The 17,953-nt window shown below is 44.4% G+C and overlaps 1 protein-coding gene across 1 annotated transcript in view; it reads left to right on the top strand.

The window, feature by feature from the left end:
- The window catches only part of dnah10 (dynein axonemal heavy chain 10), a 52,236-nt gene extending 41,939 nt beyond the window's left edge, over positions 1-10,297 (top strand). The window contains exons 61-79 of the mRNA XM_031804222.1: positions 214-435; positions 572-719; positions 828-1,107; positions 1,207-1,436; positions 1,544-1,817; positions 1,920-2,024; positions 2,135-2,289; positions 2,395-2,549; positions 2,689-2,872; positions 4,191-4,391; positions 4,650-4,859; positions 5,012-5,107; positions 5,254-5,425; positions 5,568-5,699; positions 5,779-5,990; positions 6,226-6,393; positions 8,271-8,451; positions 9,170-9,315; positions 9,765-10,297. Coding sequence (XP_031660082.1) covers positions 214-435; positions 572-719; positions 828-1,107; positions 1,207-1,436; positions 1,544-1,817; positions 1,920-2,024; positions 2,135-2,289; positions 2,395-2,549; positions 2,689-2,872; positions 4,191-4,391; positions 4,650-4,859; positions 5,012-5,107; positions 5,254-5,425; positions 5,568-5,699; positions 5,779-5,990; positions 6,226-6,393; positions 8,271-8,451; positions 9,170-9,315; positions 9,765-9,911 — 3,418 coding nt within the window. The 3' untranslated portion in view covers positions 9,912-10,297. The remainder of the gene's footprint in view (positions 1-213; positions 436-571; positions 720-827; positions 1,108-1,206; positions 1,437-1,543; positions 1,818-1,919; positions 2,025-2,134; positions 2,290-2,394; positions 2,550-2,688; positions 2,873-4,190; positions 4,392-4,649; positions 4,860-5,011; positions 5,108-5,253; positions 5,426-5,567; positions 5,700-5,778; positions 5,991-6,225; positions 6,394-8,270; positions 8,452-9,169; positions 9,316-9,764) is intronic.
- Positions 10,298-17,953: the final 7,656 nt, after the last annotated feature.

Raw genomic sequence — 17,953 nt, 5'->3', positions numbered from 1 at the left:
GACCATATATGAATCAACATTGTTTCCATGTCATTTCACCCAACTTTTAACCTAAATCCAATGACATGGTCAAATGTTTTGTTGAATTCACATTAGTTGACAACTCAACCAAATGTAAACCAAAACTAGACGTTGAAATTACGTCTGCCCTACCATCTCTGTATCTGTCTCTTCCTCCTCTTCTCGTCTTCTTCTCCTTCTTCCTCTTCCCAGATGGACAGATGACCTGGAGGAGTTGAAACAGCGTCGTGTGCGTCTCCTAGGCGACTGCCTGATCTGTGCTGCGTTCCTGAGCTACGAGGGGGCATTCAGCTGGGACTTCAGGAATGAGATGGTGTTTGACGTGTGGGAAAAGGATGTGTTGGAGAGAGGCATCCCTCTCAGCCAGCCCTTCAGAGTGGAGAGCCTACTGACCGACGAGGTGGAGATCAGCAGGTCAGAGACTGTACGTGTGTGTTGGTGTGTGTGCGTACATGCATTCATACTTGCATTTTTGAGTGCGTTTTTTTAAAGCGTGTGTTTCCGTCCCTGTGTGAGAGGAAGAGAGGGAGTAAAGGTGTCTGTGTTGTAGATGGGGGTCAGAGGGCCTTCCTCCAGATGAGCTGTCAGTCCAGAATGGGATTCTGACCACCAGGGCCAGCCGCTTCCCCATGTGTATCGACCCCCAACAGCAAGCCCTCAACTGGATCAAAAAGAAGGAGGAGAAGTTCAACCTTAAGGTACGGCTAACTTTATCAGCTGACTTCACAGGATCTAACTATTATTCTTTTACATCTGCATTTACTGGATGTTATTCTTATACTGTATGTGATTGACCTCTTCCATAGATCTCTTCGTTCAACGACCCAGACTTCTTGAAGCAGCTGGAGATGGCCATCAAGTATGGCTTTCCCTTCCTGTTCCAAGACGTGGATGAGTACATTGACCCTGTGATCGACAACGTCCTGGAGAAGAACGTGAAAGGAGCCGAGGGCCGGCAGGTTATAACGCTGGGGGACAAAGAGGTGGACTACGACCCCAACTTCAAACTCTACCTCAACACCAAACTGTCCAACCCTAAGTACTCTCCCTCTGTGTTCGGAAAGGCCATGGTCATCAACTACACTGGTGAGACGTCTCTGTATGTCAGCACGCCTGTGTCTACACTGTATGTGGTGTGAGTGTGTGGGGTAACAGTTTGTGTGCCTGTGTGTGTGTCTCTCTCAGTGACACTGAAGGGTCTGGAGGACCAGCTGCTGAGTGTGATCGTGGGCTTTGAACGTAAGGAGCTGGAGGAGCAGCGGGAGAGACTGATCCAGGAGACCAGTGAGAACAAGAAGCTGCTGAAAGACCTGGAGGACTCTCTGCTGAGGGAGCTAGCCACCTCCACTGGCAACATGCTGGATAACGTGGAGCTGGTCCACACTCTGGAGGAGACTAAGTCCAAGGCCAGCGAGGTTTGTCTGGAGACAGGATACACTCACTCTCAAGGGGAAGACATCAGAGAGCATGAGGCCTGGGCTCTCTTAATGCTTTGTCTGTGTTCTCTGATGTAACTCCCTAGGTGTTTGAGAAGCTGACGCTGGCAGAGAAGACATCAACAGACATTGATAAGCTGCGAGATGGCTACCGTCCCGCTGCCAAGCGCGGTGCTATCCTGTTCTTTGTGCTGGCGGAGATGGCCCTGGTGAACAGCATGTACCAGTACTCTCTGGCCTCCTATCTGGAGGTTTTTGACTTCTCCCTGCGCAAGTCCCTGCCTGACTCCATCCTGCCCAAGAGGCTGAAGAACATCATGGACACCCTGACATACAATGTCTACAACTATGGATGCACAGGTGAGGTGACCGGGTGTTCAGGAATGGTCAAACTTGGACTTTTGTGGGAACAGTTATGTGATAGCTGGGATTGATCTGAAACTGTGTGTGTGTGTGACTCAGGTCTGTTTGAGAGACACAAGCTGCTGTTCTCCTTCAATTTGACAATAAAGATTGGGCAGCCAGAGGGGAGGGCTCCCCAGGAGGAGCTGGACTTCTTTCTCAAGGGTGAGAGACATATGATGTCATCTACCATACACTCACATAAACACAGCACACCAACTTGGAGACCCATAACTCGCATACACTTTTTTTCCTCTCTGTGCTCCCCAATCCAGGCAACCTGTCCCTGGAGATGAGCAAGAGGAAGAAGCCGTGTCACTGGCTTCCAGGCCAGGGCTGGGAGGACATCATACGACTGGCTGAGCTCTTCCCTGCTGAGTTTGGCTCTCTACCAGATGACGTGGAGAAGAACCTGCCAGAGTGGAAGACTGTGAGTAACACCATCCAATCTTGTGACCTAGTGATGCACTGAATATGTTCCTATGTCCTCTCTAGAATGGTTCATGGTTAATCCTCCTCTCTGTTGTCATCTCAGTGGTATGACCTGGATGGGCCAGAGCAGGCTCCCTTCCCCATGAAGTATAAAGACAACCTGACTGCCTTCCAGAAGCTGCTGTTGCTGCGTTGCTTCCGCCTGGACAGAGTCTACCGGGCTGTCACTGACTATGTCACCATCACCATGGGAGAGAAGTAATAGACCGTTCTCCTACTTGTAAACAAACCTGAACTCCTATTGCTTTGATCCAAAATATCTTGACTTGTGGAGATGAGACTTTAGTGTTTCTCCCTATTCACTTTCTACTGTCTACCTCGCCCCCCTCCCTCTCAGGTATGTGCAGCCCCCTGTGATCAGTTTCGAGGCCATCTATGAGCAGAGTTCACCCAACTCCCCCATCGTGTTCATTCTGAGCCCCGGTTCCGACCCAGCCAGTGACCTCATGAAGCTTGCTGAGAGGTCTGGCTTTGGGGGCAGCAGGCTCAAGTTTCTGGCCATGGGACAAGGTCAGGAGAAGGTAGCAGGCAACACTCATTAATCACAGCAATAGAGCTTCCAATGTTACAATTTTTTTAAATTTAATTTATTTAACCTTTATTTAACTAGGCAAGTCAGTTAATTAAGAACAAATTCTTATTTACAACGACCTACCAAAAGGCAAAAGGCCTCCTGTGGGGGCTGGGATAAGATAAAAATATATAGGACAAAACACACATCACGACAAGAGAGACACCGCAACACAACATAAAGAGAGTGGTCTAAGGCACTGCATCTCAGTACAAGAGGCGTCACTACAGTCCCTGGTTCAAATCCAGGCTGCATCTGGTCGTGATTAGGAGTCCCATAGGGCGGCGCACGATTGGCCCAGCGTCATCTGGGTTTGGCAGGGGTAGGCCGCCATTGTAAATATGAATTTGTTCTTGGGCCTCCCGGGTGGCGCAGTGGTTAAGGGCGCTGTACTGCAGCGCCAGCTGTGCCACCAGAGACTCTGGGTTTGCACCCAGGCTCTGTCGTAACCGGCCACGACCGGGAGGTCCATGGGGCGACCCACAATTGGCCTAGAGTCGTCCGGGTTAGGGAGGGTTTGGGCCGGTAGGGATATCCTTGTTTCCAGGTGCACGGTGTTTCCTCCGACACATTGGTGCGGCTAGCTTCCGGGTTGGATGGGTTGTGTATCAGAGGACGCGTGACTTTCAACCTTCGTCTCTCCCGAGACCCTACGGGAGTTGTAGCGATGAGACAAGATAGTAGCTACTAACAATTGCATACCACAAAATTGGGGAGAAAAAGGGGTGAAATTCAAAACAAAAACAAAACAACAACAAAAATAGTTCTTAACTGATTTGCCTAGTTAAATAAAGGTTGAAATAAAACATGTAAATGGATGAGAGAGCTTCCTACTGCATGAGCTATGTTGTTGATGTAAATTGAGAAGAGCGTGGGGCCTAGGATCGAGCCATGGGGTACTCTCTTGGTGACAGGCAGTGGCTGAGACAGCAGATGTTCTGACTTTATACACTGCACTCTTTGAGAGAGGTAGTTAGCAAACCAGGCCAAATACCCCTCAGAGACACCAATACTCTTAAGCCGGCCCGCAAGAATGGAATGGTCTACCGTGTCAAAAGCTTTGGCCAAGTCAATAAAAATAGCAGCACAACATTGCTTAGAATCAAAGGCAATTGAGACATCATTTAGTACATTTAAGGTTGCAGTGACACATCTATAACCTGAGCGGAAACCAGATTGCATACCACATGTACTTTTGGTACACATTCAACCACAAAGCTAATTGGAATGTTGTTAGTATGATACAGTATTGTTGTTGTGTGCTGTAGGTGGCGCTGCAGCTGCTGGAAACGGCGGTATCTCGGGGCCAGTGGCTGATGCTGCAGAACTGCCACCTGCTGGTGAAGTGGTTGAAGGACCTAGAGAAGTCCCTGGAGAGGATCACCAAGGCCCACCCTGACTTCAGACTGTGGCTCACCACTGATCCCATCAAAGACTTTCCCATCGGCATCCTACAGAAGTCTCTCAAGGTGAGGAAGAGCTCTAACTTAGTCAAACAGGCCTGCTACCTACTGCAGCTAACACAGACTGTTGCCTACTGCAGCTAACTGTATACAATGTGACTTAGTTTTATGATAAAGTGTCTGTCTGTCTATCTCTGATTCACTCTTCCAACACCATACAGTCTCCCCAGCCCGATTCGTTCACCTAATCACAGCAAAACTGAGCCATTGAGGATTGATGCGAATTGACTTTAGGACCTGATCTCTGTTTTTCTGTTCGTCCAGGTGGTGACGGAGCCTCCCAACGGGCTGAAGCTGAACATGAGGGCAACCTTCTTTAAGATTGCCCACGAGACTCTGATGGGCTGCCCCCACCCGGCCTACCGCAGCCTGGTCTACGTGCTGTCCTTCTTCCACGCTGTGGTGCAGGAGAGACGCAAGTATGGCAAGATCGGCTGGAACGTGTCCTACGACTTTAACGAGTCTGACTTCCAGGTGAGTGGGAAAATGACTTTTTAACAGCATCCACAGGACTTACACTGTTGATTACATTTACTTCATAGTAATTTCCTTTTGCTGATCAGTTTAAATGTCATGTCTGTAACTCCAGTCTTTGTGCGCTGATGTGGATGTTCTCTGTTGACCAGGTGTGCATGGAGATCCTGGACACCTACCTGACCAAAGCTCACACTCAGGGAGATGCTAAGATCCCCTGGGGAAGTCTCAAGTATCTCATAGGAGAGGTCAGGCTCACCTATTCATACATCACATTGACTTAACAATGATAGTACAGAATCCTATTAGTATAATAGCCTCGCACTAATGGCTTCCATTTGTGTGTGTGTGCGTGCGTGTGTGCGTGCGTGCGTGTTTACGCTCCCTCTCTCAGGTAATGTATGGAGGCAGGTGTATAGACAGCTTTGACCGCAGGATCTTGACGGTCTACATGGATGAGTACCTGGGAGACTTCATCTTTGACACCTTCCAGCCCTTTCACTTCTTCCACAACAAGGACGTGGACTACAAGATCCCTCCTGACGGGCCCAAGGAAAATTATGTTGGTCAGTGGATGTGGTTCATCACTGGTCTGATATACAGACTTCAAATGTAGCTTTTTACATACGATTTCTACTGCACTGCCATTGTTGTTATTAACTTGTAGTTGTCATCCATCTTCTCTCATTGACTTGCTATGTATCACAGGGGAGATTGAGACCTTGCCCCTGGCCAACACTCCAGAGGTGTTTGGTTTGCACCCCAATGCTGAGATTGGATACTACACACAGGCAGCCCGCGACATGTGGACCCACCTGATAGATCTGCAGCCGCAGACTGGTAACAGAAACCTCACACACACACATACACACAGACTGAGCATAATCTGGCCTCCTCACCTTTCTGTCTGGGTCCTCAGGTGAGTCTGGTGGAGGCATCAGCAGGGATGAGTACATCAGCAACGTGGCCCGGGACATCCAGAACAAGCTGCCCCAGGTGTTTGACCTGGACGTAATCCGTAAGAAGTTTGGCCTGGAGATCTCCCCCACCTCTGTGGTGCTGCTGCAGGAGCTGGAGCGCTTCAACAAGCTCATTGTCAGGATTGGACGCTCTCTGGCTGAGTTGCAGAGGGTGAGAGAGGGGGAGAAGACAGGCAGGAACAGTGAGGGGTATAGAAAGAGGAAGAACTACAGGGACAGATTGTCATGGGGCCTTCTTTTGTATCTACATAAAACAGTATAATTATCTTTAGAACGTTTGCTGTTGTCTATTGCATATTTACTAAAGGAACCAGGTGAGATACCTCACTATAGTACCTATAGTTTGGTATGGGGATGTGAACTAACAAATGTGTCTGTGCCCGTAGGCTCTGGCTGGTGAGGTGGGCATGAGTAGTGAGCTGGATGAGGTGGCACGCGCCCTCTTCAACGGCATGATCCCTGCTATCTGGAGGAAGCTGGCACCTGATACCCTCAAGTCCCTGGGCAACTGGATGATCCACTTCAAGAGGCGTTACGACCAGTACAACTCCTGGGTGAACATCCTGCGCTCTAATACAGTTATTCTCTGAGACATATCGTACACATCTCCCAGAAGATTGGTTTAGTTTATAAGGATCCCCATTAGCTGTTTCTCATGCAGATATGTTATTCAAGGTCACACTTTCTTGGTATCAAAGTATCCATGATGTATAGTACATATAAATGCAAATACAGTATGTACATGTATGTACAGTGCCTTGCAAAAGTATTCGGCCCCCTTGAACTTTGCGACCTTTTGCCACATTTCAGGCTTCAAACATAAAGATATAAAACTGTATTTTTTTGTGAAGAATCAACAACAAGTGGGACACAATCATGAAGTGGAACGACATTTATTGGATATTTCAAACTTTTTGAACAAATCAAAAACTGAAAAATTGGGCGTGCAAAATTATTCAGCCCCCTTAAGTTAATACTTTGTAGCGCCACCTTTTGCTGCGACTACAGCTGTAAGTCGCTTGGGGTATGTCTCTATCAGTTTTGCACATCGAGAGACTGACATTTTTTCCCATTCCTCCTTGCAAAACAGCTCGAGCTCAGTGAGGTTGGATGGAGAGCATTTGTGAACAGCAGTTTTCAGTTCTTTCCACAGATTCTCGATTGGATTCAGGTCTGGACTTTGACTTGGCCATTCTAACACCTGGATATGTTTATTTTTGAACCATTCCATTGTAGATTTTGCTTTATGTTTTGGATCATTGTCTTGTTGGAAGACAAATCTCCGTCCCAGTCTCAGGTCTTTTGCAGACTCCATCAGGTTTTCTTCCAGAATGGTCCTGTATTTGGCTCCATCCTTCTTCCCATCAATTTTAACCATCTTCCCTGTCCCTGCTGAAGAAAAGCAGGCCCAAACCATGATGCTGCCACCACCATGTTTGACAGTGGGGATGGTGTGTTCAGGGTGATGAGCTGTGTTGCTTTTACACCAAACATAACGTTTTGCATTGTTGCCAAAAAGTTCAATTTTGGTTTCATCTGACCAGAGCACCTTCTTCCACATGTTTGGTGTGTCTCCCAGGTGGCTTGTGGCAAACTTTAAACAACACTTTTTATGGATATCTTTAAGAAACGGCTTTCTTCTTGCCACTCTTCCATAAAGGCCAGATTTGTGCAATATATGACTGATTGTTGTCCTATGGACAGAGTCTCCCACCTCAGCTGTAGATCTCTGCAGTTCATCCAGAGTGATCATGGGCCTCTTGGCTGCATCTCTGATCAGTCTTCTCCTTGTATGAGCTGAAGGTTTAGAGGGACGGCCAGGTCTTGGTAGATTTGCAGTGGTCTGATACTCCTTCCATTTCAATATTATCGCTTGCACAGTGCTCCTTGGGATGTTTAAAACTTGGGAAATCTTTTTGTATCCAAATCCGGCTTTAAACTTCTTCACAACAGTATCTCGGACCTGCCTGGTGTGTTCCTTGTTCTTCATGATACTCTCTGCGCTTTTAACAGACCTCTGAGACTATCACAGTGCAGGTGCATTTATACGGAGACTTGATTACACACAGGTGGATTGTATTTATCATCATTAGTCATTTAGGTCAACATTGGATCATTCAGAGATCCTCACTGAACTTCTGGAGAGAGTTTGCTGCACTGAAAGTAAAGGGGCTGAATAATTTTGCACGCCCAATTTTTCAGTTTTTGATTTGTTAAAAAAGTTTGAAATATCCAATAAATGTCGTTCCACTTCATGATTGTGTCCCACTTGTTGTTGATTCTTCACAAAAAAATACAGTTTTATATCTTTATGTTTGAAGCCTGAAATGTGGCAAAAGGTCGCAAAGTTCAAGGGGGCCGAATACTTTCGCAAGGCACTGTATGTAGTGGTTGTGTAGTTAAGTTTTATTTTGATGGTTCTTCCTTCCAGGTGGATAAAGGGGAGCCCAATGTGATGTGGTTGTCAGGGCTGCAGATCCCAGAGTCCTACCTAACTGCTCTGGTTCAGGCCACATGCAGAAGGAACGGCTGGCCGCTTGACCGCTCCACACTCTACACACAGGTCACTCAGTACACCACTGAGGAGGAGGTCAACGAGAGGCCTGGACAGGGTGAGAGTCCTCTGACAGACAGACAGACACACACACACACACGGACGGACATATTAACACACACACTGACAGACATATTAACACACACACTGACAGACATATTAACACACACACTGACAGACATATTAACACACACACTGACAGACATATTAACACACACACTGACAGATATATTAACACACACGCTGACAGACATGTTAACACACACACTGACAGACATATTAACACACACACTGACAGACATATTAACACACACACTGACAGACATATTAACACACACACTGACAGACATATTAACACACACACTGACAGACATATTAACACACACACTGACAGACATATTAACACACACACTGACAGACATGTTAACACACACTGACAGACAGATGGACAGACAGACGGACAGACAGACGGACGGACATTCTAACACTGACAGACAGACGGACGGACGGACGGACGGACGGACAGACAGAGAGACAGACACACACACAGACGGACATACTAGCACTGACGGACGGACGGGCGGACAGACAGTCACGGACGGACATACTTACACGGACAGACAGACACACGGACGGACATGTTAACACACACACCGACAGACATATTAACACACACACTGACAGACAGATGGACAGACAGACAGATGGACAGGCAGACAGACAGACAGACAGACAGTGATGCTTTGATACTGAGGGTTGTGGTTGTGTTCTCCCAGGCTGCTTCGTGTCAGGCCTGTATCTGGAGGGAGCAGACTGGGACATAGAGAGAGGTTGTCTGATCAGGAGTAAACCCAAAGTACTGGTGGTCCAGTTGCCCATCCTGAAGGTCATCCCCATAGAAGCACATCGCCTCAAACTACAGGTAGGGGCAACACCACACCATTTTCATAGCCGAGCATTCAGAGTTCGAGACAGCAGGTACGGTCGAGAGAGAGTCGAAAACAGCACGTCCGGTGAATAGGTCAGGGTTTCATTGCCGCGGGCAGAACAGTTGAAACTGGAGCAGCGGCACGACCAGATGGACTGGGGACAGCAAGGTGTAATCAGGCCAGGTAGTCCTAAGGCATGGTCCTAGGGCTCAGGTCCTCTGGGAGGAGAGGGAGAGAGGGAGAATTAGAAGGAGCATAATTTAATTCACACAGGATGCCAGATAAGACAGGAGAATTACACCAGATATAGCAGACTGACCCTTCAGAACATGTGCTTAGTGACTTCGCTAGTGGCCTCTCTAGCAATGCAGTTTCATTGTTTTAAAATGTCTGTTTTGACACTTTCTAACTGTGTCAAAATGTCTATGTGTTTGTTTCGTAGAATACTCTGAGGACTCCAGTGTACACCACGTCCATGAGGAGGAATGCTATGGGTGTGGGGCTGGTGTTTGAGGCAGATCTCTTTACCACCAAGCACATCTCCCACTGGGTGTTGCAGGGAGTCTGTCTGTGCCTCAATGCAGACTGATGATGTTTATATTTGTTTTAGATTTCTATGTAGATCATTTAAAGGCACATTTTAAAGGCTGAATTTATTTTAAATGTTTGGAAAACTATCAAATATCACATTTGGTGACATGCTTATTAGCATACTATTACATCAATCGGAACATAGGGCTCCTGAGTGGCGCAGTGATCTACGGCACTGCATCTCAGTGCAAGAGGCGTCACTACACTTCCTGGTTCGAATCCAGACTGTATCACATCCGGCTGTTATTGGGAGTCCCATAGGGCGGCGCACAATTGGCCCAGCGTCGTCCAGGTTTGCAGGGGTAGGCCATCATTGTAAATAAGAATTCGTTCTTAACTGACTTAGTTAAATAAAGGTTCAATAAATTTATTTTTACAAATCCACAGTTGTTCTTATCATGAATTAACACTAGGTGGCAGCCCACCCCAGTCCTGTGTTCACTCAGAGTAGTGGAGTAGAGACCCACTGCAGAACTCCTGTCTCCAATCAGTCCTCTGAAGAGGTGCCATTGGATCTCAGAGGTTCTATCCCCAACCCCTGCTATTTTTAATCTCTGACGACAGATCTTTTTATTAAGTCCTCTCTCTGCTTTATTCCTCGTGACATTTCTAATGCCCAGCATCTGTGCTCAGGCCGCCTTGACCGACTGGCGGGGGGAAAAATCCACAGGGAAAACAAGGTCTGTTTTGTATTAGTTTTAATTAAAATCGTAACATTACTTCTCCAGGTTATATTTCATCCCCCCTTTTCGTTGACTACATAGAGCTGGCGTATAGGGAAAGGGAGGCCCTCCATTCTGATATAGTCTAAAGATAGGTGTTTTAAAATGTATATCCCCACACATTAAATGTAGATTTAGGTCTGAATCTGATCGTACAGGTCAGATGTGTACGTGCTGTCTTCATATGTTTGTAATTTAATTAATTGAAACATCTTTCATGTTTTTTTCATGCATAATCCAAAAGGAATTGAGTCCATTTTTAGAGAGCTTGAGATATATTTCCTGCCTATAGAAATTGATTATAGCTGTCACTTTGGGAAAACCAGGAGTCTGGAAAATGTGTATCTGAGTGAAACATTGACCAAAGTGCACACTCCACAAACTTATCCTAGACCTCCAATATTATTTTCCTTTTTGTTTATTTGATCGAGCTCTGACTATAAGTATTGTGGTTTGTTCTCTGCATTAGCAGAGTGAGCAAATAGATTGATATTGAGTAATCTCAGATACTGAGGTGAGATAGCGGTCTGGGTCACAGAGGGGCTCAAGCATGACCATGACGTCGACATACAGCACATGTACAGGCAGTTCTGCCTGGAATTATCTGACTCAAGTCACCCAGCTCGAGCTCTGTATTGTATAATCCCACAGCAGTGAGCAGTGTGACCAGTCTTGACAGTGTGGGGCAATGGTTAGAGGGGTGAGGGGGGCAGGCCAGATAGCACCTGCTGGTTTCACTAGTATGGCTGTCATAAAGCAGACAGCACTGTGGAGAGGAGCTGGAGGCACTTTTATGAGCCTACACAGGGAGGGGGGGAGGCAGTAAAAAGTCTGTGTTGCAACTCTATAGAAGAGAAAAGTCTGAATGGTCTACTTTTTCATGTATGTGCACGGCAAATTAGTCAAAGGAACTTCAGTAATACATGACCTTAGAGAGACAATAGGTAAAGGAACTCTTTATATTTGATTACAGGGTGGAGAGAAGAAAAAAGGGTAGGAAAAAAGTAACAAGACAAGAAAGGGAAAAGATTAAATGCAAACGACCCCTACCTCCCCCTTCAGAGGCCAAGATCATTTTCAGCTGCGCGAGACTGGAGGGATTTACATTAACCCTAAAATCCTCCAGTTCCTTCTTGGCTCCACTCTGCGCCGGTCTGCTGCCTCATAAAATGCCAAGCATGCCCTGAAAAAAAAAATGCAGACACTACAATCCCCCCCGTCAAGCTTTCTGAAGCAGTTTCCGTTTGGTGTGATTCGGAGCAGATGAACCTCAGAGAGTAGATCAAAGCTTCCACTGCACTGCGAGGAGAGTCCTGCGCCAGTCTGTCTCAATGCCCATCTGTGCAAGGGTGTCTGAGTCTGCGACAACCCACAAGCAAAGCCACTACATTAGGGAAGCTTGCCCACCTACGTGTTAATGTGTGTAAGGGGGTGCAGTCATCATCAATGCCGTAATAATCTCATAAATGCAGTAGTGATAGGAGTCAAACTACCTCACAACATACAGTGTGCCTCAGGAGGACAGGATGCCACAATGTCTGCCCTGTGTTGTGGTGTAACTGTGTGCTGTTATGAATCATGCTCTTAGATGGCCTCTCTTCCTCTTCAGCATCATGATTGTGTGCAGCTGGTAAGCCCTACAGTGCTGCCCATTGAGAGACCTGAGAAGTGTAGTCACTCTGACCACAGATATAGATTACTGGGCTGCAGGCTGCAGGTCCAGGTGTTTAGCTTGGAACCTGCCCACAGCTCTGTGGTTAGTGGCTGTTTGGACAGAAACCTTCCAGGCCCCTTTCCGGTGGGCATGGGAGAGAGGTTACAGAGCCCACCACCCCTGCTCTTTGGCTCTGTCTGCCTGGACCTTGCCCAAACACCAGGGTCTGCCCACAGGCTGCTGAGTTAGGATGCAAACGGCAACCACATAGCTTAAGGCTGGACAAAGACCATGATTAGGAGGGACTGGAGGAAGAAGGATCACTGGCGTAGCACATGCCCCACATATAGCATATGAATGCATCATAAGCCATGCCATTTTTTATTTTTTATTACAGGAATTCCTCTTTCACACTGCCAAAAATGCAAGGATTCTTGAAAGTCGGGACAATCCTTGTCCGGCACAGAAACTGTATTTTATAGTTGAAAAAATAGCTTTTGTTGCATTATTTGAGCTTAAAAATGTACTTTTTAAGGGAATCTTTCTAAGGTAAAATATTTTGGGGGGGTTTTCAAAATACATTCAATATTAATTTCCATGTCGGCTCTATGCCTGCAAATGCCTTTGTCCGGGGCAAAGGATCCGAAATTAAAACTCTCCAAAAGAATATTTAACATTTTTTATAAAACTGGCAAAAATGTATATCAACTGAAAAAATATCATATGTAGTTTCTTGCAATAGCCTTCTGTGACTTCAAATAATATTTCTCTCAAAACTTTGATTCCTAAAATGTTTGTCCTGAAATTTGGTTTACTACATCAGATTTGTCTAAAATCCTAAATGAATCAGGAATGAGCATGGTCAGCTACAGAGCCTTCAAACAATATTCATACCCTTTGACTTATTGCACATTTTGTTGTGTTACAGCATGAATTCAAAATGGATTAAATATTATTTATTTTTTTACACACAAATACCTGTTTTTATAAACGTTGCTAATTTATAAAATATTTTACAAACAGTCAAAGGTTTGGACATACCTACTCATTCAAGGACATTTTCTTTATTTTGACTATTTTCTACATTGTAGAATAATAGTGAAGACATCAAAACTATGTAATAACATGGAATCATGTAGTAACCAAAAAAGTATATTTTATATTTGAGATTCTTCAAAGTAGCCACCCTTTGCCTTGATGACAGCTTTGCACATTCTTGGCATTCTCTTAACCAGCTTCACAAGGTAATCACCTGGAATGCATTTCAATTAACAGGTGTGCCTAGTTAAAAGTTCATTTGTGGAATTTCTTTCCTTAATGCGTTTGAGCCAATCAGATGTGTTATGACAAGGTAGGATTGATATACAGAAGATAGCCCTATTTGGTAAAAGACCAAGTATATATTATGGCAAGAACAGCTCAAATAAGCAAAGAACAATTACAGTCCATCATTACTTTAAGGTATGAAGGTCAGTCAATCCGGAAAACTTGAAGAACTTTGAAAGTTTCTTCAAGTGCAGTCGCAAAAACCATCAAACGCTATGATAAAACTGACTCTCATGTGGACCGCCTCAGGAAAGGAAGATCCAAAGTTACCCCTGCTGCAGAGGATAAGTTCATTAGAGGTACTAGCCTCAGAAATCGGCAATGCACTGCACCTCACAGAGTTCAAGTAACAGACACATCTCAGCATCAACTGTTCAGAGGAGACTGCATGAATCAGGCCTTTGTGGTCGAAACCATCACGAAAGGACACCAATAAGAAGAGACTAGCTTAGGCCAAGAAGCACGAGCAATGGACACTAAACCGGTGGAAATCTGTCCTTTGGTCTGATGAGTCCAAATTTGAGATTTTTGGTTCCAACCGCCGTGTCTTTGTGAGACGCAGAGTAGGTGAATGGATGATCTCCGCATGTGTGCAACAAGACAAACAATATTGGAATCACCATGGTCACAACCATAAACTGTCAATTCCATCTGCCTTATAGATTAAAATAGAATATGCATTTTAGTTCAAATATGTTACATTTAACTAGGTCTTATAGTCATAAAGCAACCGAGGAAAAAGTAAATTGTGTATACCACTTCAAGGAAGAAAATGCCATTTTTGTCAACTCCTTAAAACATAAACTCCATCAGAGTGCTGAAAGATATTGGGTATTTTCAAGTAATACATTTTCCATATTTTACCCATTTTGTATTAAACTTTTATTTTTATAGGCAACAATATGTCTGTTTTGAGTATCTGTTGTCAACTCTGTCATTGACGGCGTAAGATTTTTTTTGTAACCACTGTTCTGCAACAAACAATTGAAGTATTTGCTGTGCTGACCTAAGGGATAATGTTTGCTTTATACATGTCGTTTCATGTTCTAAATCTAGAAAAACGTGCCAAAATGCTAATGAAATTAGCCCTGGAGCATATAGTAGTGCTATAAAAAAAAATGAATTTGGACATTTCTATTGCATATTTGAATAATCTATGTTAGAATTAAACAATCAAGGCCTTGTTGGACAATAATTGTGAACATGAAATGCCTTTTATGGTGTCTGTCAGAGTTGACATAAATCCAGTTCATTGCATTTTATAATTAGGAGGGTGTTCCTTTACATCAGGGTTCCCCAAGTTTTCTGACATAATAGACTAACATAAAATACTGTATAAACACCAGGAAATCAGCTCCAAGTGTCTTTAATTTAAGAAATATGTTCCCAAGTATTCTTCCGCATAATAGATACACGTGATCGAATACAAACAAGCAAAGTTTGAAATTATTATGTTTTAGTCAAACCTTACATCTGTTTGGGCTTTTTGTAATTATGCCTCCATTTTGGTAGATAGTCTTATCCATAGCGATTTACATGAGTATTTATGATTAAGTGCCTCACTCAGGGGCACATCTACAGATTTTTCACCTAGTTGGCTCTGAACCAGTAACCTTTCGGTTACTGGCCCAATGCTCTTAACCACTGCCGACCTTGCCTCCACTGCCCCCGACAATTCTCTCAAGAAAATATCTAGTTGAGGGTTTCTGCTTTACATAGTGTGATAGCTGATACTTTGATCTATCAAATTGTATAAACTGGGTGGTTCAAGCCCTGAATGCTGATTGGCTGACAGCTGTGATATATTAGACCGTAGACAACGGGTAAGACAAAACATTTTTACTGCTCTAATTACGTTGGTAACCAGTTTAATAACAATAAGGCGCCTCAGGGGTTTGTGATACAGTTGAAGTCTGAAGTTTACATGCACCTTAGCCAAATACATTTAAACTCAGTTTTTCACTATTCCTGACATTTAATCCTAGTAAAAATTCCCTGTTTTAGGTCAGTTAGGATTACAAATTTATTTTAAGAATGTGAAATGTCAGAATAATAGCAGAGAGTATTATTTATTTCAGATTTCTTTCTTTCATCACATTCCCAGTGGGTCAGAAATTTACATACACTCAATTAATATTTGGTAGCATTGCCTTTAAATTGTTTAACTTGGGTTAAACGTTTAGGGTAGCCATCCACAAGCTTCCCACGATAAATTGGGTGAATTTTGGCCCATTCCTCCTGATAGAGCTGGTGTGATTGAGTCAGTATGTAGGCCTCCTTGCTCGCACACGCTTTTTCAGTTCTGCCCACACATTTTCTATAGGATTGATATCAGGGCTTTGTGATGGCCACTCCAATACCTTGATTTTGTTGTCCTTAGGCCATTTTGCCGCAACTTTGGAAGTATGCTTGGGGTCATTGTCCATTTGGAAGACCCATTTGCGACCAAGCTTTAACTTCCTGACTGATGTCTTGAGATGTTGCTTCAATATATCCACATAATTTTCCTCCCTCACGATGCTATCTATTTTGTGAGGTGCACCAGTCCCTCCTGCAGCAAAGCAACCCCAAAAAATGATGCTGCCACCCCCGTGCTTCACGGTTGGGATGGTGTTCTTCAGCTTGCAAGCATCCCCCTTTTTCCTCCAAACATAACGATGGTCATTATGGACAAACAGTTATATTTTTGTTTCATCAGACCAGAGGACATTTCTCCAAAAAGTACAATCTTTAGTGCCTCCCGGGTGGCGCAGTGGTTAAGGGCACTGTACTGCAGCGCCAGCTGTGCCATCAGAGACTCTGGGTTCGCACCCAGGCTCTGTCGTAACCGGGCCCGGCGCAGTGCGCGCTAACCAAGGTTGCACGGTGTCTCCTCTGACACATTGGTGCGGCTGGCTTCCGGGTTGGATGCGCGCTGTGTTAAGAAGCAGTGAGGCTTGGTTGGGTTGTGTATCGGAGGACGCTCTTCTCTCCCGAGCCCGTACGGGAGTTGTAGCGATGAGACAAGATAGTAGCTACTAAAAACAATAGGATACCAATGAAATTGGGGAGACAGATGCGTCTCCTTCCTGAGCGGTATGACGGCTGCGTGGTCCCATTGTGTTTATACTTACGTACTATTGTTTGTACAGATGAACAAGGTACCTTCAGGTGTTTGGAAATTGCTCCCAAGGATGAACCAGACTTGTTGAGGTCTACAAAAACAATTCTGAGGTCTTGGCTGATTTATTTTGATTTAACCATGATTTAACCATGACCACAAAGGGGCACTGAGTTTGAAGGTATGACTTGAATTACATCCACAGGTACACCTCCAATTGACTCAAATGATGTCAATTAGCCTATCAGAAGCTTGACATCATTTTCTGGAATTTTCCAAGCTGTTAAAAGGCACAGTCATCTTAGTGTATGTAAACTTCTGACCCACTGGAATTGTGATACAGTGAATTATAACTGAAATAATCTGTCTGTAAACATTTGTTGGAAAAATGACTTGTGTCATGCACAAAATAGATGACCTAACCGACTTGACAAAACTATAGTTTGTCAACAATAAATTTGTGGAGTGGTTGAAAAACGAGTTTTAATGACTCCAACCTAAGTGTATGTTAACTTCCGACTTCCACTGTATATGGCTAATATACCACGGCTAAGGGCTGTGTCCAGGCACTCTTGTTGCTTTATGCGTAAGAACAACCCTTAGCCTTGGTATATTGGCCGTGTACCACACCCCCTCGGGCCTTATTGATTAAATATATTTCAAATTGTGTTAATATCAAGATAAATGTTTGCGATTGTCCAGTCTTTCAAGAATCCCTGAACAACAGAAACATTTTCTCGCAGCCTCATGGCAAAATGTGTAAAATAGCATGAGATTAGCTATAAAACTGCTATTTTTTTTCTTGCTTGAACCTTGCGAAACTATTCAGCGAAACTGCGCTATGCCACTGAGAACGATACAGAGCATGTCTACTGCATGCTAATATATACCAGATGACACAATGCAAAGTGTGTCTGGCATCTAGGTGTTATGTCCTTAGAATAAAGCATGGGCACTTATAGACACTCACGAACAGAGATTATTAAAGACTAATTCGGCAGCAGCATCATCACCACCATAATATTGGGCTATTTATGCATGTTTATTGTCATCAGAATGCATCGGACTAACTTCTTTATTTCACAATCATTTATTCTGTTCACATGAGTCCCACGTGTAGCCTACCACTGTAGAATTTCGAAACTATAATGATTTAGGATTAGGAATATGACATAAATCACTCCGGGATAGTTCAGTGTTGATAATGACGATAGACGCTTAAAGGGAATCTGTTTTTA

The sequence above is a fragment of the Oncorhynchus kisutch genome, linkage group LG3, assembly GCF_002021735.2.
Source record: "Oncorhynchus kisutch isolate 150728-3 linkage group LG3, Okis_V2, whole genome shotgun sequence".
Taxonomy (NCBI): domain Eukaryota; kingdom Metazoa; phylum Chordata; class Actinopteri; order Salmoniformes; family Salmonidae; genus Oncorhynchus; species Oncorhynchus kisutch.
The sequence above is the reverse complement of the archived record's forward strand: the minus strand, read 5'-3'. Positions and strand labels throughout refer to the sequence as shown.